At 44.3% G+C, this 24,737-nt stretch overlaps 1 protein-coding gene across 2 annotated transcripts in view; it reads left to right on the forward strand.

Annotated features, from left to right (window-relative positions):
• NIN (ninein) overlaps nucleotides 1–24,737 on the forward strand; it is a 95,790-nt gene that overhangs the window by 50,239 nt on the left and 20,814 nt on the right. For both annotated transcript variants that reach the window (XM_019518357.1, XM_019518359.1), the window contains exons 9-25: nucleotides 488–628; nucleotides 1,373–1,547; nucleotides 1,847–1,957; nucleotides 2,840–2,929; nucleotides 4,245–4,380; nucleotides 5,179–5,300; nucleotides 6,284–6,807; nucleotides 7,813–9,897; nucleotides 11,213–11,338; nucleotides 12,622–12,691; nucleotides 13,754–13,969; nucleotides 14,380–14,493; nucleotides 17,987–18,109; nucleotides 18,921–19,034; nucleotides 20,675–20,821; nucleotides 22,949–23,128; nucleotides 23,723–23,872. In XM_019518357.1, coding sequence (XP_019373902.1) covers nucleotides 488–628; nucleotides 1,373–1,547; nucleotides 1,847–1,957; nucleotides 2,840–2,929; nucleotides 4,245–4,380; nucleotides 5,179–5,300; nucleotides 6,284–6,807; nucleotides 7,813–9,897; nucleotides 11,213–11,338; nucleotides 12,622–12,691; nucleotides 13,754–13,969; nucleotides 14,380–14,493; nucleotides 17,987–18,109; nucleotides 18,921–19,034; nucleotides 20,675–20,821; nucleotides 22,949–23,128; nucleotides 23,723–23,872 — 4,624 coding nt within the window. The remainder of the gene's footprint in view (nucleotides 1–487; nucleotides 629–1,372; nucleotides 1,548–1,846; nucleotides 1,958–2,839; nucleotides 2,930–4,244; nucleotides 4,381–5,178; nucleotides 5,301–6,283; nucleotides 6,808–7,812; nucleotides 9,898–11,212; nucleotides 11,339–12,621; nucleotides 12,692–13,753; nucleotides 13,970–14,379; nucleotides 14,494–17,986; nucleotides 18,110–18,920; nucleotides 19,035–20,674; nucleotides 20,822–22,948; nucleotides 23,129–23,722; nucleotides 23,873–24,737) is intronic.

A 24,737-nucleotide genomic window follows, 5' to 3' on the forward strand; every position in this document is an offset into this window, starting at 1 on the left:
AATCATGCTTGGAGTCCCACCAAGTCTCCGTAATCCCCAGAAACTATGAAATCTGCCACTTGACTCAGTTTTCACTGTGTTGCCTTTATAGGTGGTGAGATGTGCTGGAAGAGATTTTTAATGTAGTGCTCTCCAGCAAGGACTGCTCACTCGCCAAGCATTTAGGGGGTGGGTACGACAAAATGGCCAAGGCAAGCAAATGGGGCAGAAGGTGACTTAACCATGTGGATGACCAAATGCTTCCTAAGCTGATCAGTCCTAGCCGGCAAGGTTTGAGCAGGCTGCAGCAGAAAAGCACTTGAGCACGCTCGCTGTCCCACCTGCCACATGGAGGGGAGGAGTGGCTCGCTGGGGAATCAGGAAAGGAGATGGATGGTGCAAGATGGTCAGATCCACCACCAAGGTGGAGGCAGGAGGGATGTCCCTCATGGGAGGGCTGGGAGCCAGGAACAGTCATATCATCCAAAGCAATCACCCTGTCTTGTAGGGAGCGAGTTGACCAGGTGGCCAGAGAGAAGGAGAAGCTCCGTTCAGACTTGGAGAAAGCAGAGAGGCTGAAATCTCTAATGGCCTCAGAAGTGGATGACCACCATGCTGCGATCGAACGGCGGAATGAATACAATCTCAGGTAGGGCCTCCTGCCGGCCCGGGGCACCAGTCATGGGGAGGGCATGCAGGGCACGGTTAACTACAGCTTGTCTGACTTGCTCTGTACAGGTGTACAATAGCGGTTGTAACCAATAACAATGAGGTCATTACTTTGCAAAGGAAGGGTGTGGGGGGGGGAGCGTGTGTGTGTGTGGCTGGACCAATTAAAAAAATTGCTTGAACCCATCTTCAGGCTGAACTGTGCTTGATGCTATGCTAAAGATCGTCCCTTATTCCCCCTTACAAAGCATCACCTTCCACTGGTCCTGGACACCTCTGAGCTCTCTGCAAACTGGTTTCAACTGGACGCTTCCCTCCTCAGTTTGGGTGTCTCATCCTTGCATTGGGACAGCTCTGGTGCTTGTCCTGTTTTATCTCCCAGGCTAATTGGCACCTGGCAGGATGGGGGATTGTAAAATGAACTTTAATTTTGAGTTGAACTCTCAAGTGGAGATGGGTGAGGAGAGAAGCAGATTCCCCCTATAAATGGTGTCTCTGCAAAGCAAAGACTGTGCGATTGCTCAGTACAGTCATTCAGGAGGCACAACACACGCGGCTGCTTTGCAATGAACTGCATTAATCCCCCTGCTCCCTACTCGCCCCACCAAGGAGCAGGGAAAGCGTGTTGCTCTAAGAGCTGGCTGCTCCCAACCTGTCGCTACTAAGCTTCCTCCTTAATTGTTGGCTCCTTTTAAAGGCTTTTCTCCTCTGTGTGCTTGTGTAGGAAGCTGGATGAGGAGTACAAAGAGCGTGTTGCAGCTTTAAAGAACGAACTCCGGAGAGAGCGGGAGCAGATTTTGCAACAGGCTGGTAAACAGCGTGTGGAGTTGGAGCAGGAAATGGAGAAGCTGACAACAGAAGAGAACTACCTCCGGGACCGGCTCACCCTGGCCCTGAAGGTAATGAAGCACTGGCCGCAGTCGGTTGCAGTTTTACAAAACAAGCGCACGTAAGTTCAAGAGGGGGCAAACATGTGAGGCTGCGTGGTGAGAGAATAACTTCTGGTGTGCATTGGGCTGGATGAAACTAATTATAGCTACCTATGTATATTAATGAGGGTTGCCATCCACTTGGGCTTGGCCTTCTCTCCAGGCAGGATATACACGTCTTCCTAGCCTATCACCTGGGATGACTTCTGGAGGAGTTGCTCTTTGGAAAGTGAAAACACTGAGCTGTCAAGTTTTTTTTTCTCTTCTAGGAAAATGGGCGGTTGGAAAGCGAGCTGTTGGAAACTGGGGAGAAGCTGGCTGAGTGCGAGAGCCTGACAAGCAAGCTGCAGAGGAACTTGGAGAATGTCCTTGCAGAGAAGGTGAATCCTGGTTCTTCTCTTCAGTATCTGAACTGACTTTGCAATGCATGAGAAACCGTTCCTGTTGAGAAGGCAATTCAACTAGTAGCACACGTCCCTCGCGGCAACTAAACTAACGAAACTTGATTAAACGAGGTTGCTGAATCATGCAGCTTCCTTAGATTGCATTAACAGCTGCAGCTGAGCTCTAATTTATGAAAATTACTGATGACTCAGATTCTGATTTAATATTTAGCACAGCCTCTGAAAGTGGGCCAGCTGTTTTTTTGAGTCACAGGGGAGCCAGGTGTGCACTTTGCAGGGCTGATTTTTCTATGGTTTGTTATCGCAGGAGAAGATTCACAGAGACATACCTGTCTGGATCCTGCCTTGAATTAATGATGTGACACGAAATCTTAGCTGAAATTTGGGATGAAGTGTTTGGCACAGGGTTGCTATAACTGTCTGCAGTCATTTGAGAATTGTCATTCCCTCGACTGTCACTTGACAAGTTTGTGTCAATATCCTGAAAGGGTATAACAGTGGGAATCTGCCTCTAATTCAATAAATGCTTCCTAGTTTAAGGAAAAGTTGCCTCATTACCCTGCTTTTTATAGTTACATTAGATATTTACCAAAAATAAAAAGCAACTCGTGGGGAACTAAGCCAGGAAATTAGGTGTGAAATAACCCTGTGACTCTGTGAAATAGCAGTTCACCTGTTGCCAAGGAAATGGTTCTGGTCTCTTTTCAATGCAAAATTGTTCTGCGCCCTCTGACAAAAAGGCAACTAAGCCACCCCACAGCCTGATGGTCAGACTTGGGGATCAAAGCCAGGCTGTGATATCAGAGGTAAGGTTATTCACAGAAGGCTTACCTGGATTGTTGTCCTGCTATGTTGCAGTTTGGCGATCTTGATCCCAGCACGGCAGAGTTCTTCCTTCAGGAGGAGAGACTGGTTCAGATGAAAATGGAGTATGAGCAACAGTGCAGAGTAAGTACAAGTTGGAAGGGAAGGACGCCCCCAATTTCACCATCCTTACCGATCTATTCAACTAAGAGCTTGTGGCCCTCCTGGCAAACAAGCTTCGTTCTTCGTTTCATACTCCGTTCTTATAGGATTCTTTAGCAGGGACTAACACGATGGCTGTTTTATAACATAAGCAATAATGATCTGGGACTAAGCCAAGCTTTGCGACCCAAAATGCTTCTCTGAGGTGTCGGCAGGTGGCTACTCAGGAATGTAACCGTGCCAAAGGGGATGACGTATCATGAGAGATGATTAGGAATGGGTGCAAGGCTGTCTGCATTTGCCAGCCCTTCATCCTCCCCCAGTCTGTCACAGAGGAATCTGCTAGCTGCTGGGTGACCTTTTAAAGTAAGTTGGATTGCAATTCAGTGTTGTGCTGCATCAGCACCACCATCAATAATATTGATGAGCATCTTTTTGACAGTCTCTAGAGAGAACCAAAAGCCTGGTCATACTTGCAGGAGCTTAAGATCGTAGAGAAGTGGGGCTGGAAGAAACCTCCCTGGGTCATCTAGTCCAACCCCCTGCCTGAGGCAAGATTATCCCTATCCAGACCATCCCATACAATCCATAAATGAAATTCTTCATAAAACGGCCATCAGCCCTGATGCAATCCAAGACATCGTACCTGAACCTGCCACAGATAAAGCAGGGGAACCTCAGCAGCCAAAGTCCTGCTTCTGTAACAGGCTGTTAATATACACTCAAGAGATAGACAGAGGCTGCACCCTCCCCTGCCCTGCTACAGAGGAAGGCAAAACCCCTCCCAGTCCATGCTGATCTGACCATGGGGTAAAATTCCTTCCTGAGCCCAAATGATGTGGCATTGGTCTGAACCTGAGCAGAGGACCAAGACCCTCTTGGGCAGGAAGGTCCTGCTTTAAGTCCCAGCACAAGCATCGGCACAGCCTAGTCAAAATCCCCAACCTTGGTTGTAGCCAACACCCAATGCCTCTGAGGGAGGTTTAAAAAGTAACAAAAAGAAGAGGAAACCACATAATATAGTTTTGCAATGTAGCACGTTTCGTGATTGAAGTGTAGGTGACCAGTATCAAGAAGGTTCTGCTTCAACACCCATCCAAGTGGCAACATCACAAGCAACTCTGAGCAATATGTCTATAAGTCTGCAGATGGCTGAATGACTACCACTACTCTAAGACATGGTCAGTCTTGATGTCAGAATAATCTGCTCCAGAGTGTCCTGTCAGTTGTGCATGTATGTATGGCTTATTTCTGTTCTGGTGACTTAGTCATCTTCACCGTGGTATGCTTTTACCAGGAATTGCAAGACCGGATTGACGAGCTCCAGTCCGAGTTGGAAGAGTACCGCACGCAAGAGAAAGTCTTCAGGCCTTCTCTGAAAAACTCGCTGTTTGAGGAGTTGGATGCTAAAAACAGTGTTGAACCTGACCAAGGTAAAGGATATTTCCTGTGTGTTTGTCTTGGAACAGCTTATGTTGCCATGTCTAAAGTCACAGCCAGAAGGACATGAAAACCTTCCCATCCAGTAGTATCTGTATGTTTTAGTGATGGGATGGACTGAAAGGGAGTTGTGAAGTCACTAGGTTTCAGGCATGCAAAGTCTGGAGTAAGTCATCCTTCCAGGCATATATCGTGAGACAAGGCAGATGAGGGGCCAGTTTTCTGGCTCAGTCCAGCTGCACTGCACCATGGCTGAATCCACCCATACATCTTGGACAAATTGCTCCAGTGGCAAAGTGAACTCTGGAAACAAGAAGCTGTCGCAGAGGCATCTGCTTTACCTGTGGAGAGCGCATGGCTGCATTGCCTTCATGCAGCAGACTACAGTTTCAGTGGACACAAGGCTATGAAGCCAGAGGACTTATTCTGTAGACTGAAGCCCATGTCTGTTTGACTGCAGGAGAGGTAGACTGTAGAGGTGACCTTCATGGTACCTTTCCACTGTCTGCCTTCTCCTTCCAAACCTGCACTCTTGGGAGTTGAGACTCAAGGAAGTGGTCCTCTGTTCCATACTTAGTTCCGAGGAAGTATTGTGCAGTCCTGTTAGTGACTGCTTTTATAAGTATTAAAGCTATAATTAACATTTGAAAGTACTAATTGCCATGAGTAGCTGGGATTGCTGGAGGCTGGGCTGGGCTGTTGCAGAAATCTCATCTACTAGGGAAGATGAGGTGGGGTGTTTCAAAAATCTAGAAATGCAGGGTCTCAAGAATACACTGTTTCTTTTACAGGACTGGGCTCAGAGGATTGTAATCTATTAAACATGAGCATAGAAGCAGAACTGGTCATTGAACAAATGAAGGAGCAGCACCACAGGGATCTACATCACTTGAAGCAAGAGCTTGAAGATGCAGTAAGCTATTTTCATTTACAAATAAAGCTTGAGGATGCTGTACCCACTTCCTGGCCCTGTTGAGAGCAAGGTGGCCTTTACCAGGGCTCAGTTGCTCTTTTTTCTTCCTCCCACTTAAGCTGCGACCCTCAGGTCAGAGTTGAGGCTGCTTCTACTTGCTCTGCTCCCTCCAGATGTTGTGCCGCACATGCTGTACTCATCATTGTAGGAGGCTGTAGCATCATGGTCTGGTAGCATCACCAACCAGTGATGTAGCCTCACAGTCTGTAACATTACCAACTAGTGAAAAATAGTAACGTGTCTGCTGAAGGATGGAGTTACCTGTGTTAGAACTGCCAAGTGGTCGTCCCAAATTAGTCACTTCCCTCTTCAATGGTTAGTTTGAAAAACTGGTGGAAGGCTGTATTGGTAACTTAAGCAGCCTGACCCTAATCCGGTGTGGTCCATCCCACGGCAGTCTAAAACCCAGCACTACCTTCCCACCTGCCCCTATTGTTGGATATGGCAATGGAGGAGGAATGGAAGTCTCAGGCCCCACCGGTTTATAATGTGTCAAAACTGATAACCCCCAGTTTGTGATACAGGTTTGGTGGGAGGGAAGTCATAGCAGTAAGCTCCAGGGTTCAGAGATTTTTCCTGGAAGAGATGATCTCATTTGTTTCAAATTTCTTGGAGGATCCATGATAAAAGACTTGACTGAAAGACAACTGGGGGGAAAAAAGTGACCAATCTCAATAAAAGTTAGCTCTCAAACTTTGGTGTAGACCCATCCTTCCTGGCTTGCAAGAGCAAATTAAGCTCCTACACAATGCCTCCACTTTCACAAGTGCATGCAACAGAGAAACGGGGATTTTATTGGTATGTAAATAAAAAAAAAAAAAAAATCAAAGTGAGTACTTTGTGTTGAAGGCATTAATGTGTAAGTGAGGGTGTCACTCCTGCTAAAGAGAAAACAGATCCTTGCAACTTTCTTTTTAATGCAGATGAGCCATTATGAAAGGCAGCTAGATGAGACCAAGACTCACTGCGAAAAGGAGCAAGAAAACATGAGGAGGAACTATAACGAAGAGATGCAAATGCTGGAAAACCAAGTAAGTGGCCTTAAAAACCAAATCGCAGAACTCAAGGAAGAGGCAGCAATGCTCAAGGAGGAACAGGAAAGGACTGTCCATCAACACCATGAAGAGAGAAACCAATTGCAGATGACCTTTGAGGAGGAAAAGGCTAATCTCCAAAAACTGGCGCTAGACCGTGAAGAAGACCTGCGAGTTAAAATGGAACAGGTGAAAGAGAGCTTCATCCAGGAGCGGGAGGAGCTGATTCAGAACGGTGCTTGGCTGAAGGAGAAGATGCAAGTTCTGGTGCAGACGCTGCAAGAAGAGAAAGGGGAGCTGGAGAAAGACTTCCACGAGCAGCTGAAAGGGCTGATGGAGCAGCACGTGATGGACAAGGAGGAGCTGCGGCAAGAGCTTCTGGAAAGGCACAGACAGGAGCTCCAAGAGGAAAGGTGAGAATAGAATAAAGAAGCCCATGCTGTTACTCGTGACTATGTGAGATGAGTGCCTAGTGGGTCACAGAGGCAAGGCTAGTACAGAGAATATTCCTGATCTTTAATCTCCTTTGTCTTTAATACTCCCCATCTTTAGAACATACAAGAAGTCGGGCTGGGTGGGACCTCTAGAGATCACATCCAGTCCAACCTCTGCCTGAATCAGAATCATTCCTATGCAAACCAGGCCATACAAATCTATAATCTAACCTCTTAATAAAACTACCAACACAAGACATAACACCCAAACCTGCCACAGGTGGAGCAGGGGCACCACAGCAGCCAATGCCCTGCTCCTATAAAAGATTCTGACTATACACCCAAGAGATCCCAGGTAGAGGGCCTGTCAAGTTGTGACTTTTTTTTTTGTAGTATGGTAGCATTTCAGTTTTACTTCTAGTTTTATTTTGGACTTGGTATTCAGTTGTATTGGTTTTAATTCTCCATGAGTAATGCTGTAGATTTAAAAAAAAAATCACACTTGTTAGTAGGACTTATAGGGGCACAGTTAAGTGGTGGAGTGTATTCGGTGCCCCTTGCTTTACAGCCTTTGTGCATTTAGAGCATTACGAAGAAACGTGTTCAGCAGTCCAGCTCAAGACCCAAGGCTGTCATTCTGCAATCTGCTCCATGACAATAGACGCCTGTCGTCATGTGAAATGCCACCATGGGGTCCACTCCCATGAATCCATTTGCAAGATTGGAGCTTAATTTTTATTTGTATAAAAGGCCCCCTCAGAGGATGCTCCGTGAATTATTCCTTTTAAAGCAATTAGTTGTACGAGTCCCAATAAACTGTATCTTGAATTTAACCCTGGCTGACAGAAGCAAGAACAGTGGTTGAATGGGTCAGGCTAAAAGTTGGTTAAATATGTCAATTCCAACGGTTTTAGTGGATATTTTGAAAATGGACATTTTAATCTTTCTCAGTTGGGAGTAATGTGTTATGTTGACCGTGTTTAGGGAAAAAACAGAGACCGAGTATAATAGAAGAACGTCTTGTACAGAAACTCAGTTTTCTGTCGACCGACAAATGCTTGTGAACAAGTATGAAGAAACAATGCAAAAGCTCGAAGAGCGCTACCAGCGAGAGTTGCATGAACTTGGGGAACAGCACTGTGAAGAGAAATCCCAGTGGGAATTTGAAAAGGATGAAATAGTCCAGGAATCTGCTGAAGCCCAAGAACAACTGAAGGCAGCCCTGGAGAAAGAAAAGGCTGCTTCTTCTGCACTAACCCAGGAGAGAGAGCTCCTGGAGAAGCAACTCAAGGAGCAGGTGAACAAGTTGGTGTGCGAGAAGCAGCAGCTTGAAAAGGAGCTGGAAGATCTGAGAAATGCTTCGAAAGAACAAGAGAGCAAGTTGAATAATAAGATACGGCAACTTCAAAGTGACTATGAAAGAGAGCTACGAGACAAAGAAGAGCATACATTTATGATGGAGGAAAATAGAAAGCTGGTTTGCCAAAAATTCGAACAACTTGAAACTGAATACGAGCAAGAGCGACGGGAGCTGAATTCCAAACTTCAGGCTGTTGAGGGCGTGAACAAAGAGATGAATGATAGGGCTGAAAGAGAGAAGGCAGAGCTGAGTTTTCAGATCTCGGGTCTTCAAGAAAAAGTAAAGGAATTGAAGCAGGAAGCACTTAACTTCTCCAGGCTGCAAAATGACTACAGCACCTTGGCAAACAAATATGCAGCGATAAAGGACAAAGTTTCTGTGCTCTCTGACGTGCAGCTGCTGGAGGAAGACGCGGATGTTCTTATAACCCTTCAAAAAGTGCATGAGCAGGCAGTGAAAGAGAACGTGAAAATGGCCTCTGACCTTGCCAAGCTGCGGCAGAGGTTACAAACGCTGGAGCAAGAGCGGGTGCAGTGTCATGACCAAGTTGATGCTGAGATTGAAGACCCCAAACTGCAAGATGGGATGGGCCCAGATGGGAGCAATGCCAGCAGTCTGGACAACCTGCAAGATGGCTGGAACAAGATGGACAAGGGATCAGACTGGAATCCACTTCTGTTGTTGGAAGTAAAAACAAAGCAACTGGAAGAAATGATTGAGGTTCACTCCAGCCTCGAGAGGACGTATGAAGAAACCAGAGGGGAAAACCACGCTCTTAAAAGGAAGATTTGTCAGCTGCAGGAGCGCGTGGTGGGCTTGGAAGCAGAATGTAGTCAAGCTACCAACAAGAAGCAAGATCTGGCTTCCAAAATCGTTGTGCTGCAAAGGAAGCAGACACAGCTTGAGAAGGTCCTGGAGACCGTTCCCAAGTTGAAGATGTATGAAGATGATCAAGGAGAGAGCGATGGTCTTCAGGAAAATACCGACCTGGCTACAAGAAGTACAGGGCTTTGTTCTGACGTGTCAAGGCGGCAGACTGAGCTAATGAAGGCTGAGGAAGTAACCGAAGCTCCTCTCCACCATGAGAAGGTATGTGGAGCCACGAAAAGAGAGCACGGAGAACTGAAATATCTAGTACCTTGGCCTAGGGACAAGACGGAAGAGCTCGAAGAAAGATCAGTGGCGCAGCTGAAACTCCTGGCATTGCAAGAAGAAATCCAGCTGGAAAACCAGGCCCTGAAATCTGAGATGAGACGGTTAATTGAAAAAAATAATCAACTGGAAGGGTACATACCTAGGCTCACAAGCCTGCAGCACAGGCTGGAAGCAAGTAGCCAAGAACTTGTGAAACTCCAGCAGGAAAAAACACAGCTCCTAGAAAAGCTCAAAGAAATGGCAGATGCGCAGGAAAAAATGGATGTGCGCAGCGAGAACCTTGGACTGCAATGCACGCTCGGAAAATTGGACGCCCTGACTGCAAGGCTTCACATGCTGCAAGACCAGCATGGCCAGTGCGAAAGTGCCTCGAAGGAGATGGCGGCGGAGAAGAGGGAACTGCAAGAGCTGAATAAAAAGCTGAGAGAGAGAGTGGCTGCCTTGGTGCAGGAAAAAGACTCGCGGGATCAAGGCGGCAAAGAGGAGCTGAATTCAGCCATCTACGACTTGCAAAGCGTGTGCAGCGACCTGCAGCAAAAAGTGGAGCTCCTGAGGTAACGTACACTTCCAAACGTCTCGTAGGACGTCTTTGTGGAACCTCGGAGATCTAACCCGCCTGCTCACCGTGCTTAGAAAACTAACCCGCTCGCCTTTCACTGACCCGTACGTAACTGCTACTGACTCCCGTGTGCTCCTGTCACATTAACAAGTAGATTAACCTTGACTAGACAACAGCTCCTTGGATGCTAATTAGTGATGATGCTAGTTAGCAGTGAGCAAACAACTTTAACCTGGACTAGGAAAGTTGGGAAATTTGAATGCTGGGCGAATGTGGTAGGTTGCAACTGTTCTGCAATGGGTAGTGGGAAAGCTAGGTGATTGCTCAACTTCTTGCTCGCTTTTGAATGCGTTTCTTCCTGCAGAATAGCTTCCACATTGAACCTAACCAACTTTTTAATGTGAAAGTACGGGAACTTTTCCAGAGCTCTTTAATTTGCATACTAATGTCACTTCAGCCCTCCGCCTCTTGTCTTAGTTCTGTGTTGGTATTGAACGCGATTCGAGATGCTAACAGAGCCACTTTTTTCTTAATCATTGGTTAACGCAGAAAAATCGTAATAATTTTTCTTGGAATAAGGCCACTTAAATCATTTGGCATCCATTAAGTGTATGATATGGTGAATAGCGTAAGTCAGATGCAACATGCCATAAATTATATGCATTTTTGTTTCAGTAAGTGCTGCTTTTGAGATTAGGTAAAACTATACAAATTGATCCTAACTCTGACATTTCTTATGGGAAGCCTGTAGTGGTCCTTTCCAGTATTGCAACACCTCTAGGTATTTATCGTTTTGGTTTTTTGGTTTTTTGTTTTTTAAAGCATACCTATCTAAAACTGCAAAGGCATGTCTAATTTTGTTTCTTCCTTTGCTGGTATTCCTCTTTGAATTGTTATTCCTAAAAGAGCTGTTCTACTATATTACACTGTGCAAAATGCTATATAACAATAGTTTTCAAGCTGTTTAAACTTGTTATTTATAAAGTAATTTGAAAACTAAATGCTCTATATAACCCACGATTATGCACTGAGCTCTTTACTGAATTGGAGTAATTTGCACTGAAATATGATTTCAAGTTTAAGTTTGTATTTTACTCAGTTTATACATACAACTCAAAAAGCACCTATGCACGGCTCTGAAATGTGATGCTTGAGGAGTATTTACATAAAAGATACTGAAATCCCATCCCTGTAATAGTTATCTCAGGTCACTCTGTGGTTTTTATTGTTACGAGTGATTTGGGACTAATGAGGCAAGAAGCGGTACAAGAACATGGTTATCTGATGCCTGTCTTGTGTCTACGTGGTAGATGTGATGCTGAGAAGCTCAGAGAAGAAAATGCTTTTCTGAAGAATGAATTAGCACTATTGAATGAAGAAGGTAGTGTTTCTCACCTCAAATTAAGAGAACTGAGTGGCTCTCGAGAAGAAATGTGGTAAGGATTCAGAGCGGTGAATACTGCCTGTGTTTCCTGGTTTGACGCGCATTGTAAGGCAAACAGAAAATTTGCCCCCTTTTGAGGCCAAGGGATGTAGAAAGACTGTCCCTGAGATCTTTTGCTTGTTGGAATTTAAATGCGACTTTTATCCACCTGCATTTACAATCCAGTCTGGACAGCAGAGGTTTCCTGAGCTGCTGTGTGAACTCAGACCTGTCTTTGCTGCTTGTGCTCATCCCTACCGAGGAAAATCTCTCTCATTAGATGAGGTTTGCCTAAAAGTCAGAGTAGCAGAGTCTATAGTCTGTTTAGCAGTAGCACGTGCTTTAGAAAGGTGAGTTGATGATGGGGTGTATCTAGAGTCATTCTCCCTAGGACTGTCCATCATTGTTTTAGGGATGTCAGAGGAGACATCTCCAATGGTTTCCTACCTTCCAGTGGACCTGTCTGCCATGAATTTGTCCAATTTTTTTTGAACCTTTACAGCCTTCTGCAGCAGCAAATTCTACAAGTAACTACATGCTATATTTAAAAAAAGTAGTACTTGCTTATAAACCTTGCAGTCTGATTATTTCAGTGGGTGCCCCCTAGTTCATGTGTTCTGGGACTTCGGAAATAACACTTTATCCACACCCTCTTTGCTTTCCCATGTATTCCACGGTTTTAGTGCTTTGCCTCCAACCATCTGCTCACATTAGTTGGCAACTATATCTACCTGCTTTCTGCTGACTTTGGGCATGTCTACACATTCAATTAATGTACTTTAGGTAATGCACATTAAATCTAGTACCTCCATTGTGAGGTACTAGAAAAATGCACATTAGCCTATCTTAATGCACATTAGCTAAAGAGCATAGGTTTTCGTGATGCTTTGATGCACATTAAAATAAGCTAATGCGCATTAAAGTACATTGTGCCCAAAGGCATTTTAAATGAGGAAGCATGTAGGGGATTGGAGAAAGAATAGTGTTTTCATGTGACTACACTGCAAGCTCTTTTCCCCATCAGACTTGCAGTAGTCTGTATAGACTGCCATAGTCTTTTAGGAAAGTGGCACACGGGGTTAGGAAATGATCCCTAAGTCCCTCGGGAAAGAGAGAAAAGGGGAGCTACTAACCCTGCAGCTGCCCTCTGCCTTTATGCCTCTTGAGAGTAGTTTTTTTTTTTCAGCAAAAGCCATTTTTAATGGTTAGAGGGTATAAACCAAAACAGCCTTACAGAAACACGTTAACAAGCAAGTTGGTGCTAACTGCGCTTTTGTTCAATGTCCATGGTTTCAGGCAAAAAATAGAAGCCGAGAGAAAAGAGAAAGTGGCTGTGCAGAAGATGGTGGACAACCTGAAGAAACAGGTATGAAGGCTGAGGTTTCTTTTCTGGAAAGACCTTCATTGCATAAGGGAGTTTCTCTTGTTTTGTCACACACATGCAGGCGATGCATCCTGATGCATCTAAAAGTTCAGAGACTGATCTAAAATTGCCGTAGGTTCTTGTTTGCTGTTTGGTGTTGGTGTGAGGTTTCTCTCCAGCTTTCTCCTGGGGCATAACAACCTTGTATTAGCTCTCAGACTTTTAAAGGCCTTGTCTATGTTGTGCCTGAAGAGGTTTCCAAATGGGAAGCACTTAATTCTTTTCTTTGTCCCCTTTGTGGGCAGTTTTCCACCACCCAATGGTGTATGTTGTCCGTGTGCCTAAGACTGGCCACTTCATAGTTCATCTTGGTCTAGGAGCAGTGCTGAAGCACCTGTGACCATATTGCTATACATCAAGCTGCATATGAGAGACGTTCTGAATAGTTTTGCAAAGCTGACGTATGACCATAAGATCAAAAGAAAGGGCTGGAAGGGACCTCATAAAGTCATCTACTCCAGCCCTTTGCTCACAGCGGGATCATCCCAATTAAACCATCCCAGCCAAGTGTCTGTCCAACCAGCTCTCGAAAATTTTCAGGGATAGCTAGTCTACAACTTCTCTAAGCAGCCTGTTCTAGTGCCTGACCACCCTTGTAATCAGAAAATACCTCCTAATCTCCCACCTACGTTTCCTCTGCTGCAGCTTGAGGCCATTGCTCCTAGTTCTGTCATTGCTTCTAGGAGAAAAGACCGTCTTCATCCTCTCTGCTATTGCCCTTTGGATATTTGAAGACGTAATGCATGCACTGCCAGTGGAAACACTGCTTTGTAACCTGATGCTGCTTGATCTAAAATGAATGCATCAAAGGAATAAAGAAGTGAAATAGTCTATAGCAAGAAGTACATGTGTATATTACTGAGATGAGTTGGATAACGATCATGCTGTCAAATCACAAATGAAAACCTTGACAGGAGCCATTTGATTAACTTGAAAGACAGTGGTCCTAAACCAGTTTGGTATGAAAATATTTAGTTATTTCTGATACTTCCTGGTTTTCCTCAGGTGTTGGATTTGAAAGCCAGGAACCAGCAGCTGGAGTTTGAAAGTGCAGAATTAAGGCAAAAAAATTCCAAAAACCAAGCAGATGTGCAGGATCTGAATCAACGGTTGGCAAGACTGCTCAAGCAGAAAGAGAAGGAAGCAGGGAAGTGTACTTTGGAGGAATGGGAAAGGGAGAGATCCAAGCTGAAAGAAGAACTGGAAAACTGTAAAGTTAAGGTATGATTAAGCTATTGAATTTCTACAGTGGACTTTTGTGTGCATTTGCCGATCAAGTCTACAATTACTCGATCAGCATATGGTCTTTCTAAACTGATCCTTTCAAGTCCCATTTGCAGATAAGTTTGTATATAAAAGTGGAGATGGAGGGAAGATGAGCCAAAGAAATTCTTGTTTGTCATTTTTTTTTAAAAGGGGGATTAAAATAGATGGGAGAACATGCTTCAACTTAAATTCATGCTTCACCTAGGTTGCAGAGTGCCTGGTTTCCTTGCTTGGCAATTTGAATGTTTCTGTTGCTAGATCCAAAAGAGTTTTAGTATGAACCCTGCACAGCTTGGCAAACTCTCTCTCTGGGTTGCTCCCATGTGATCCTGTATCTCTCTTCCTTTTATGTTGCCTTTCTTCAGTCATCAGCTTTGGTATCTTCCTTGGAGGCAGAGCTGTCTAAAGTCAAGGTTCAAACCCATACACTAGAAGAGGAAAATCACCTCCTTAAACAGGAACTGGAGAAGACCAAACAGGTAAGGCAGCCCTGGCTTTATTCTGTTTTCAAACAGACTCTACAGCTGGCAGATTTATCCCAGTTGGCAGGATGATTGACCTTAGCTGCTCTTCCCAAGCTTGAGTTAGTACTTTGTGTAGGAAGGCCACAAGAAAAGGGACTGTAAATGTCTTGGAACAATTCCTCCGTGTGCAGGAGTTTGAGTTTCTTCTCATGGTGAAAAATGCTATTCTTCTTTAACTACAGCTGATCTTCCAAAGCAATGGACTTTGAGAGACCAGTGTTGACAATGAAAGGGCAGAAAATAGAGAAATGGGGATTGATGGGTGTCCAACAAAGTGGTGCTTAAATAACTTGACTTTGCTGTGATTCCCAGATCTCTGAAGCAGCTGTGCTCATGTATGTGGTTCCCATTTGAGTCTTTTTCAGGATGTTCTCTAGAGGAGACATCTCTGCTACACTAAATCTGATGTCTCATCCAAAAACACTTCAGCAGATGCTAGTTGTACTGGGTGATTTTGGTAGATGTAATTTAAGCAATCGGAGAAGCGCTGTGCGATCCACTGTAAACATACTGCAGTTGCAGATCATTAGAACTAGTTACAATTTGGGGAGGATTATTCACAATTCTGATCAGGGCTCCGTGAAGTCAAGTGAAGATTGCAAAAAAACCTCAAAACCTACCATTAATGTACATGGTTGGATAAGACGGAAACTGGCCCTCAAAGGCCCATGTTTCATCTACATCTGTTTCTCCAACTACAGAGTAGGTTGCAATGCAAGTTAAGATAATTAAGCAGAGATTGAATGACCTGGAAAGGGGAAAGGGGAAAGGTGGAGTTGTGCTAAAGCAACTGATAGGAAATTAGGGAAGAGATCAAAAGCCTGAAGTACTGTATTGGACAGACAAAAAAAAGTGAATTAAAGGGCTCTTTCCCTACTGCTCCTTCCCTTTCTCTGACTCCTAGTACTTCAAGGGTTATTGGTGATGTCCAGTGGCAGCCGATAGGTATTTGAGTGGAACTTGTCCAGCAATAATATCCTGGCTTTTAACCCTGGCTGCTGGGGTTGAACCTTGCATGTGGGTCCAGCACCGCTTTTATTCTTACTGACGGGTACAGCATATATCCCATTTAGTACATTGCCAAGGAAACGAAGTTTTATGATAGACTTAATAGCTATTTAACACTAAAATAGCTTGTATAAAATGCATTGCGTCTGTCCACTGGCTCCTGGTGCCTGGGAGGGGAAATGGGAAGCATCAGACCGCAAGCAAATGGAGGGAGGGATCTGAAGGACTGTGGGAGGGCTGGCAAGTGTACTGGCTCTAAAACAGGGCAAGACAAGCAATTGCCAAGGGCTGACGGCAGTGGTAATGTGCCAGGTGGCACAGACTTGGCACCCGCTGCAGGCTTGTCTCCGTCATAAATGAAGTTTCCGTCCAGGCTTTGGACGGTAAGATTCAGAGGATCCAGAGGACAAGGTTGCATAGTTAACAAAGCCGAGACCCTTGACAAGTTGTTTCGCTGCAGCAAGTACCACTGTGCTCAGTAAAGGGTATCAATGAATCACAGAGAAGCCAGGCTGCAAGAGACCTCTGGAGATCACATCTAGTCCGAGCCCCTACCTGAGGCAGGATCAGCCCTGTCCAAACCATCCCATACAATCCATAATCTAAGCTCTGCATAAGCTAGTCAACCCTGACATAGCACAAGACATCATACCCAAACCTGCCACAGGTAAAGCAGGGGAACCACGGCACCCAACGTCCTGCTTCTATAAAAGGTTGTTAATATGCACCCAGGGGTTCCTAGGTAGAGGCTGCATCCCCTGCTACATAATATGGCAACCCTTCCCCCCCCCCAACAGACCAGATCAATCTGACCACAGGGTGAAATGCCATCCTGATCCCAAATATGACAATGCCTCGATGAAGAGGGTTACCAGAGACGGTCAAGTCATGTTCCTTAGAGCCCTCAGCCAATATCGCCTCTTAGTGGTGGTTATAAAATCAGAAGAAAACGCACAATTTCCGAGACTGTTGTTCAGCAGATTTCAATAAGGAGCCGTTATCCATTTGTGAAAATGTCACTGGTACTTCCAATCATTTTTTCCACCCGATTTCCAACTTTTCCTATGTTGGCAGCATTGCAAAACCATTCATTTTTTTTATAACCACTTGGCTCTACAGTAATGCTGCTGTGTCTGTTGGCCTTGCAGCCAGGTGGGTGGCATTGGGCTAGTCTGTAGACCAGATCCTGTGTGCAGGATCCACGCACCGGATTGGCCCATGGGTGCGATCTAGCACAGCCGCCTTGCCCACACACTGGATCCAGGACCCCCACAAGGGCCCATTCAGCCCTGTTTTCCTATGATCCAATGAACCTCTAAAGAGGGCCCAAGTCATTTATTTGGCTTTGCTGTCAGGTGTTTTACAGCTTATAAATACTGCATTTGCTCAGTCCCGAGATTAGATTTTTTTTTTTTTTTTTTTTTTCCCACTCATCAGGGGGCAAATGAAGCCTTGCCTTAAAATGGAGTACCGGAGTCCAGTTTTGCTCTCTGGCTCTGGGCTGTTTCCCTCGCTGTTCTCAGCTGATCCAGGGGGCCATGGAGGGATCAGCCCAGAACCAGAGAGCAATAAGAGAATAGGCCTGGAGCCAGGGGGCACACGGCCTGAGGGTGGTAGGAGAATCAGCACCGGGTCTCACTGCTCACAGTCTCTGGCAGGGGGTAAAAGGTCGGCATAGGGCAGGGAATCAAGATGAAGCAAAGGAAAATTCTGGGGTCAGGCTGCCTGCCCCCTCTCCCCCCACCCATCACTTACCTCTACATGACTTGCCCCCTGCTCCTGCTTTCCTTGTCCCAGCAGGGGGGGGTGGGAGGGATGAATTTAAAGATGACTCCAAAAATAAGATTTTTGACATGGAAACTTATGAGACGTGTATAATTTTCCATGTATAGAATCTAATTGGGGGAAAGGGGGGAGTCTTTAAAGTCATCTTGGATTTGAGTAAATACAGTATGAGGAATGTATGTCCCGCTTGTACCATGATTTTGCTGCACAGCTGCTGTGGCAGGTGTCCTTCAAAACCTTAATTAAGGGGCAAAACATGGTGCACATTTCAACAGAGGCATTCTGTACCCAAAGTAAATTGAAATTCAATGGCTGTCTACAGTAGCCAAACAAAAGTATAAATAGCTACTTACCTTGCTTTCAGGCTCTTCTGATGTTTTGTTTTCTGCCATATGGGAAGCATTTTAGGAGGACCATGGAAAAACCATCTGATTTTTTTTTTAACTGTAGTTCTCACCTCTGTTGACTTCTTACTAAATGGTCTTTAGTAAGTCCCCTTCTGCCTGCCGTGAAGGGGACTGCTTCCTTGTCTGGGATCGCAGGATACTGCTGCAATAGGGGAAAAGATTCCTAGCACTTTTGGGTCTAAACTTTCAAGCATAATCAGAAATGCAGCTTGTTAAGAGAAAATCTGACAGCCTTCTGTCTCCCACAGCTGCCCAGGTGTCCTGATCTCTCCGATTGCCAGAATGAAATTTCTAGTTTAATCACTAAAACTGAAAAGCTGTTGAAAGAGAAAGAAGCCCTGAGTGAAGAACTCAATAGATGTGTTGATAAGGTAATGAAGATTTGCAGGTTCTTACCTCTACCCCCAGTTTTGTGTCGTATCCAACATGCTGTGCTAGTAGAGTATTTGTTAATAGAATAGTATATTATTGCTATGTTCAGTCTCAATGCTATGCCAGATAAATGTTGAGTTTATACCTTGGCGGTCTTTTACTTAGGGCTCTGTACTCTGCCATGTTTGGAATTTGCTACAGAATCAAATCATAGAAAATATGTGGTCCAGAAATTTGTCTTAAAGGTTTGGGCGGGGTGGGGGGTTTTTAGACCAAGGGTGGACAATTATTTTGGGCAGAAAGCCACTTACTGAGTTTTGGCAAGCCATCAAGGGCCGTATGACAGCCAGGGGCAGATAAATATTAATTTTCTAATTTTTTTTAGGGGCCCCACAGGCTGCCTTTTGCCTGCCCCTGTTCTAGACATTAAAGCTTACTTTCATGCACTTTACTTTGGCTTCCTTTTGCATGTGTCAAACCTTCCCATGGGGTGTACACAACCTTGATTGTACCATGTGTCGTAGCACATGTAATCAAATGCCAGGAAGAAAGGCGTTTGGCAACAGGATCATATTTTTCCTTTATCACTGTAATTTGTATCATTCTTTTCTGCAGTTGTGGTTGTGAACTTGAGCAATGTAACCAGCATGCATGTTTTACAGACTATTAATTCCTTGCTGCGCTACAGTGTAATCTATCTCACACAGCTAAAAACATCATAGCAACTTCCATCCCCATTTATGTCAATAAACGCTCCGCAACAGTACTTGATTTAAGGATTAGTGGCATATTATCTGCTTTTGTTTTCAGGTAGCTAAAGTGAACTACTTGGAGAATGTAATTGCGGGCTTGAAGCAGGAGCAGAAGTCCTGGGAGCAACAAAATCAGATGCTGAAAACACAACTCATGGTTTCACAAGAAAAGGTATAGCAGTACATCTGGTATTAATTCACCTGCACCACTAACATGTCATCAGCTTCATGGTGCAGGCCGGCATTCTTGTACAGTATTTGCTTTGTGAAACCGCCATCAACTACTAGGACACTTTGAAGAACTTGGAGGCTTCTGTATAGAAACGTGTGTAGGTTCATTAGGCACTGTTGGTGTGGGGATCGCTATGGTTTTGCTTCTCCGGTTCAGTTCCTTTCTGCCCAGTTCCACCTCTCAGTTCTCCCAGTACATTGGGAAGAGATTCTGCACTGGCTAGTACTACGTGCCACAGGAGAGAGAGGAAAGGCAGCCAGCTTGGCTAACTACAGCTGTGGTTATGTAGCAGCTCAAGCATAGCAGGAGGAGCAGTTTCAGAAGAAATCATTCTCCTGTCCTGCATCAGCAGGAAAATATTGCAATAGGGAGGAACAAATGCCTGGATAGTGCATCTATTGTCTGAACCATATGACGACTCTTGTGTCTTAACTTTGAATGGCAATTTGAAGGGATTCTTCCAGAATAGTTGACTGCATTATGCCTTTGTTACACCTTCATCAGAGACAGATTCACCTCTTTTTAAAGGCTTCTGAGATCCTGCTTAATCTCCAGTTACTGGCCCCTCAACAGCTTGATCACTTTTATCCTCCTTATGGGCTGATTTATGCAGTCAGGGTGCTAGAACTGTATTGTAATTCTGTTGACCCCATGAGTAATTTAGCTAAAACTTTACCAAATTCAAGGCCAATAGCAGCTATACAGTTATTTTAAACAAACATTGCAGGACACTGTGACACATGCCATCTATTAAATGGCAACGCTATAGTGTTTCTTAAAGACTACACCAGCACAGCCCCTAATTACAAGCATTTGATTTGAACACTACAGCTGGACCAGCAAGGGAGAGTCTAGCCATCCCGTACTGGTCAGTCATCTCCAATAGATCCTAGTCTCATTAACAAAGAACCCCTCTCTCTTGCTCTGATTTATTGCCCTCCTCCTCAAATTTCTCATTGCATTGTCATCTTTTGAGTTCCAAAAACTGAGCAAATCTAACATGCAATTCCCTGACATTGCCTAGTTTGTTGTTCCCAAATCACAAAACCTCCTTATTTGTTTATCCCTGGGTTATTCTCGGTGGGCTTTTCTAGACATACTGGAGCCAAGCGATTGGCTTACTGATCTTTTTGTTATCTACCACCTCTCCTCCTAAGTTAACGTATCTGTAGTAGTTCCTTTCCTTTGTCTGATGCAAGAGCGATCAACCTGGCAGCCTCTGTGCGGCCCATGGCAGAGCGGGGTGGGATGGGCCACACAGTGGCAGATAAGACAGGAAGCAGAGCAGCAGATCAGGCAGTGAAAGGGGATCAGAGTGGCACATGGGGAGGTATGGGGCTAATTTGTGGCATTCCTGCCAAAAAGGTTCACTCCTATTGGTCTAAGGCTTAACCTTCTTCCCTAACAACATTAGCACTTTGACCTCCTCCCTCTCTCTGCTTACTCAGATCTTGAAGTCCTAGACATTTGATCCATGCTTAGTAGATAAGATGCACAACATTGATTACAGCGGTTAGTTACTAAAATCTCTAGTTCATTGTCACAGCCAGATTTTAAAGTTGTGCTCTTCTGCATTGCAGGTCCAGAGTCTGGACGAAGCACTACAAAATATCAACCTTCAAATGTCGCGACTCAAATCAGACCTCCGGGTGACCCAGCAGGAGAAGGAAGCTCTTAAGCAGGAAGTGATGTCACTGCACAAGCAACTCCAAAATGCCAATGATAAGGTAACTTTTGAATAACTTAAGGAGTAGCTAATGTGCATGAATGGTGATGGCCTGCAGTTAAACTGACATAGAGCAGGCCCAAAGTAACTGCTTTGCATGCTACAGTGTATTGATTATCCACAATTTTCAATTACTGGTATTGCTATCTTTAGTAGCCTGTCGTAATATTTTACTAATATCTAAGCACTTAAGCATCATTGGTGAAAGACGCATGCTGTGATAAAACTTAAGCAAGTTGCCATTAAATGTGGAAACCGTGACCATCTTGTCTAAACAAGTGATGCATCCTAAGAAGCTTGCAAAACTGAGTGCAAAGAAAACCTGTTTGAATCCAGACACCTTCCAACTTCCTTTCCATTATAATGTCTCATAAAGGATAGCATTCCCTGTTGCGTTTCTCTTAGGAAAATGGAAAGACTGTTTAGCCAACACATCCTTTTATTTCATCAGTCAGGTATTTGTATTCAAACGCAAAAGGACAAAAAAACCCCCAAAGTCCTCTTTTAACATACTTGTTCATCGTTTATAACCAATCCTCTAAAACTGTATTCCTGCATTGAGATCTGTGATAGTTTATAGTTAATCAGGCATGTCAGTGTTGGGGGTTCACTTAGCTTGACCACTCTAGACATTTTAAATATCTTTTTTTCAAGGAGTTATTTTCATATTGGCACTAAGACAAGCTTCCAAAAAAATCTCTGTACAGTTATTCTCACCAATGGTTAGGGATAACTAACTTCTGAATGGGACTTCAGAGTACAGGTAGGCTAGGGACAGACATTCAAAAATCCTGAGCCTGAATTCATTCAATCTTTGCAGGTTAGTCTAATCTGCCTAGGCTGAATCAGTTGGTAACTGCACAGACATCCCTGCACATGCCTGAAGTGGCTCAGGCTAGAAGTCGGGGGGCACGGAGCAGCCCTCCCTTCCCTTCCACAGTGCTGAGCTGAGGGGGTCATGACCAGGTCCCCACAAGATGCTCTGATTAAGGAGGTATACCCCCCTCTTCTGACCAGCCCAGCCCAGCCAGGGAATTGATAAGACAGTGTTTATCACCCCATTAAGAAAACAACAGAGGGACATTACCAGCTACCTGTTGAGTCTTCCTTTGTCCCATCTCCCACGGCAGGGACTGTAGCCAGCATGTGGTCTGCTAGCTAATGCTGAGAGGCCTCTGTGTAAGGCAGAGGGGACAGGGGAATTCCTGCTTAGCAGGGAGGGGAAGGAGGGAGTAGGGGGAAGCCAGGCAGATGCCTGCAGTCTCTGCTGAGCTCCAGCCAGGGAGCAGAGGGGAGGGGAGGGGCCAGCCCTGCTGTGGAGCAGAGAACCTTGCCCAGCCTAGCCCAGAGAGCATGCCGGGGGAGTCTGGTTTAACTTAAACCAGCAAAGGGTCTGGGACAGACATTGCATAAACTGTTTTGACCCAAACCAGTTAAGTCTGATACTGCATTCAACCAGGTTTATCTCAAACCAGTTTGTCATTTTCAAACTGGTTTATTTGCATTGAACATCTGTTCTGTTACAGGTTTAAACCAGTTTCTGATCACTTGAACTGGTGTATGTGTGATGTCTGTCCCTAGCCGTAAAGCCTGACATACAGTTTGACTAATGCTCAGTTTTCAGTTAAATGTGTCTTTGACAAGACCGTATTAGAGCCCCCTCTTAAGTTTAATAGATAAGCAGCTCCAGTTTGTAATCTTGTGTTCAGTATCATGAATTCGGACACTAATTCTACTCGCATGTATACACGGGAAATGCTTCATGTTCACGCACAAAAGAGGCCGATTGAGGACTCTGTAATAATCTCTAAAGTTGCTGTTTTGCTTGATTAGACTTTGAAATAGAACAACTTGTTTGTTTTTTTCCTTCCCCTTAAACTAAGTGCAGTCATGAACCAGGCTGATATTTCACTATTGATTTGCCACCTGATTTCAGCTAGGAAGAAGCTCCTGCTCGCCCTGTAATTTAGCATATTGTGTTTTTATTTAAAAAAATAGACTGTTGGGAAGGTAGAAGATGGACATCCATTTGTCACCCTGTCCTAGCCTCCTGGTAAATGTGAAGTCTTTCTGAATGCAGAAAATGCCTGCTTCTGTTTCAAGGCCTAACCTGCAATTCTGTCTTAAGAATCGGGTTCTAGAACTGGCTGCGACTTCTTCGGGGCTGCAAAGCCAGCAGAAGAAGCTCTGCTGGGATGAACTGGATCAGCTAATGAAACAGGAGCAGCAGCTATTGAGGCAAGAGAATGAGAGGCTCCAGAGAGAAATCCAGACCACTAAAACAGATCTCAGTCATTCCAGGGAGAAGGTAAGTTGAGCAAGTTGAGACTGGAACTGATGCAGATCGTGTGTTTAAGCAAAGCCTCCTCTCTCCCACTTTGCAATGCATATTCCAGAGAACATTATTTCTGTTAGCTTTGAATAGAAATATTGCAGAAAAAGTGGTTAATGAGGGCTGCAATTGGTGCTTTCCAGGAAGTACTGTGGGGTGCCAGACATTTGTTATAAAGTAAAGTAATGCTTCCTTTTAGGGAAACTTAATGTTTGAGAACATCTCACGATAAATGTATCCGTAATATAAAGCTGCCATATTTTGGCTTCTAGACCATTTTTAAAAGACAACTAACTTTACTCCTACAGTTTTTAAATTGTACTCGCAAATCCCTTGCTTTCTACTATTAAAAGGAACTTAATAGTTCTCATTGCTAATAATTTACTACTAAAATTGTAATAAAGAACAGTGTTTAGGAAATCAGGTAGTAGTTTACACTGTAAGCAAATTGAATGCAGTTTGATTTGTGATGGATAACATCCGTTTATACATAACAGACGGTGCAAACATGACTAGAGAACGTATGAATGACTTTTCATGTTCTTTCTTTAACCTCTTTGTCCACTTCAGATTCGGCAGCTGGAATCTAACATCCTTTCCCTGAAACACCAAAAACATCAAAGTCAGTCGGGTATTATGAAAGCCATAGAGCAAGAGAAATTAAGTTTGAAGAGAGAGTGTGAACAGCTTCAGAAGGAACTGTCCTCTGCAAACAGGAAGGTTTGTTTCAAACGGAAAGAGTGACTGCTTTTTCAGGCTTAAGTGCCTCATGTGTTCCTATTGCCTGTGATCAGATGGAAGGCTACAATTGTTTTATTTTTTTTTTGTTGTTGTTGTATACAAATCCTTTGGGTTTTGTAGTGCTGCTATGAAATCCTATTGAACTTGGAAGTGGGGGAGGCCTTTTGTGTTTGGTGTTTTTAGGTAACTACTCTTTTCAAGTAGCATTAGAGTGTAACCACTTACATTTCTATGTCCATCATGAACATGTTCTTCAGCCTGGCCAACAATAATCAAGTTGGATCTTCCTCCCATTGCTCATGTACCTATATGCATAAGTCAGTTGAGTACATGACATGTACTTTGACATGATGTGTGCCCTTTTGGAAGTGAACGTTTCCATTCCCATAGCAAAGGCTCAGGCTACCAAAGCGCACTTCAGCTTTGAGCCTGGAATTCCAGGTTTCATTTTGTACAAACACCCCGGACATCCCAGAAAAACTCATCCTCAAAGTTTATAAGCCATTATTTGCCCTTCCTTGCTCCTTCTCCCTCCAGAGCAAAGCTAGACTGAGCATGGCAGTTTTGGTTTGGGATAAGTATTCTATTTTGGGTTTGGGTATATCCCAAGCACCTGCATAGCCAAAGAAATCTTCCAACCCATTTCTAAGAAAGGTGCGCATATAGCGGCAGACACATTTTCAAAAGTAAAAACACAAACTTTGGTATGCAGAACAGTAGATGCTAAGTGTGGCTCTTATTGCTCTGGGTGGCTTGTCATTTTACCAAACCAAAACTACAAGACTGAAGTTTTCAGTCAGCCAAATCAAAGATGGAGTTACCTCTCTTCCTGGCCATGAAATCT

This window comes from Gavialis gangeticus, unplaced genomic scaffold (genome assembly GCF_001723915.1).
Source record: "Gavialis gangeticus isolate Ggan-Ray unplaced genomic scaffold, GavGan_comp1, whole genome shotgun sequence".
Lineage (NCBI taxonomy): Eukaryota > Metazoa > Chordata > Crocodylia > Gavialidae > Gavialis > Gavialis gangeticus.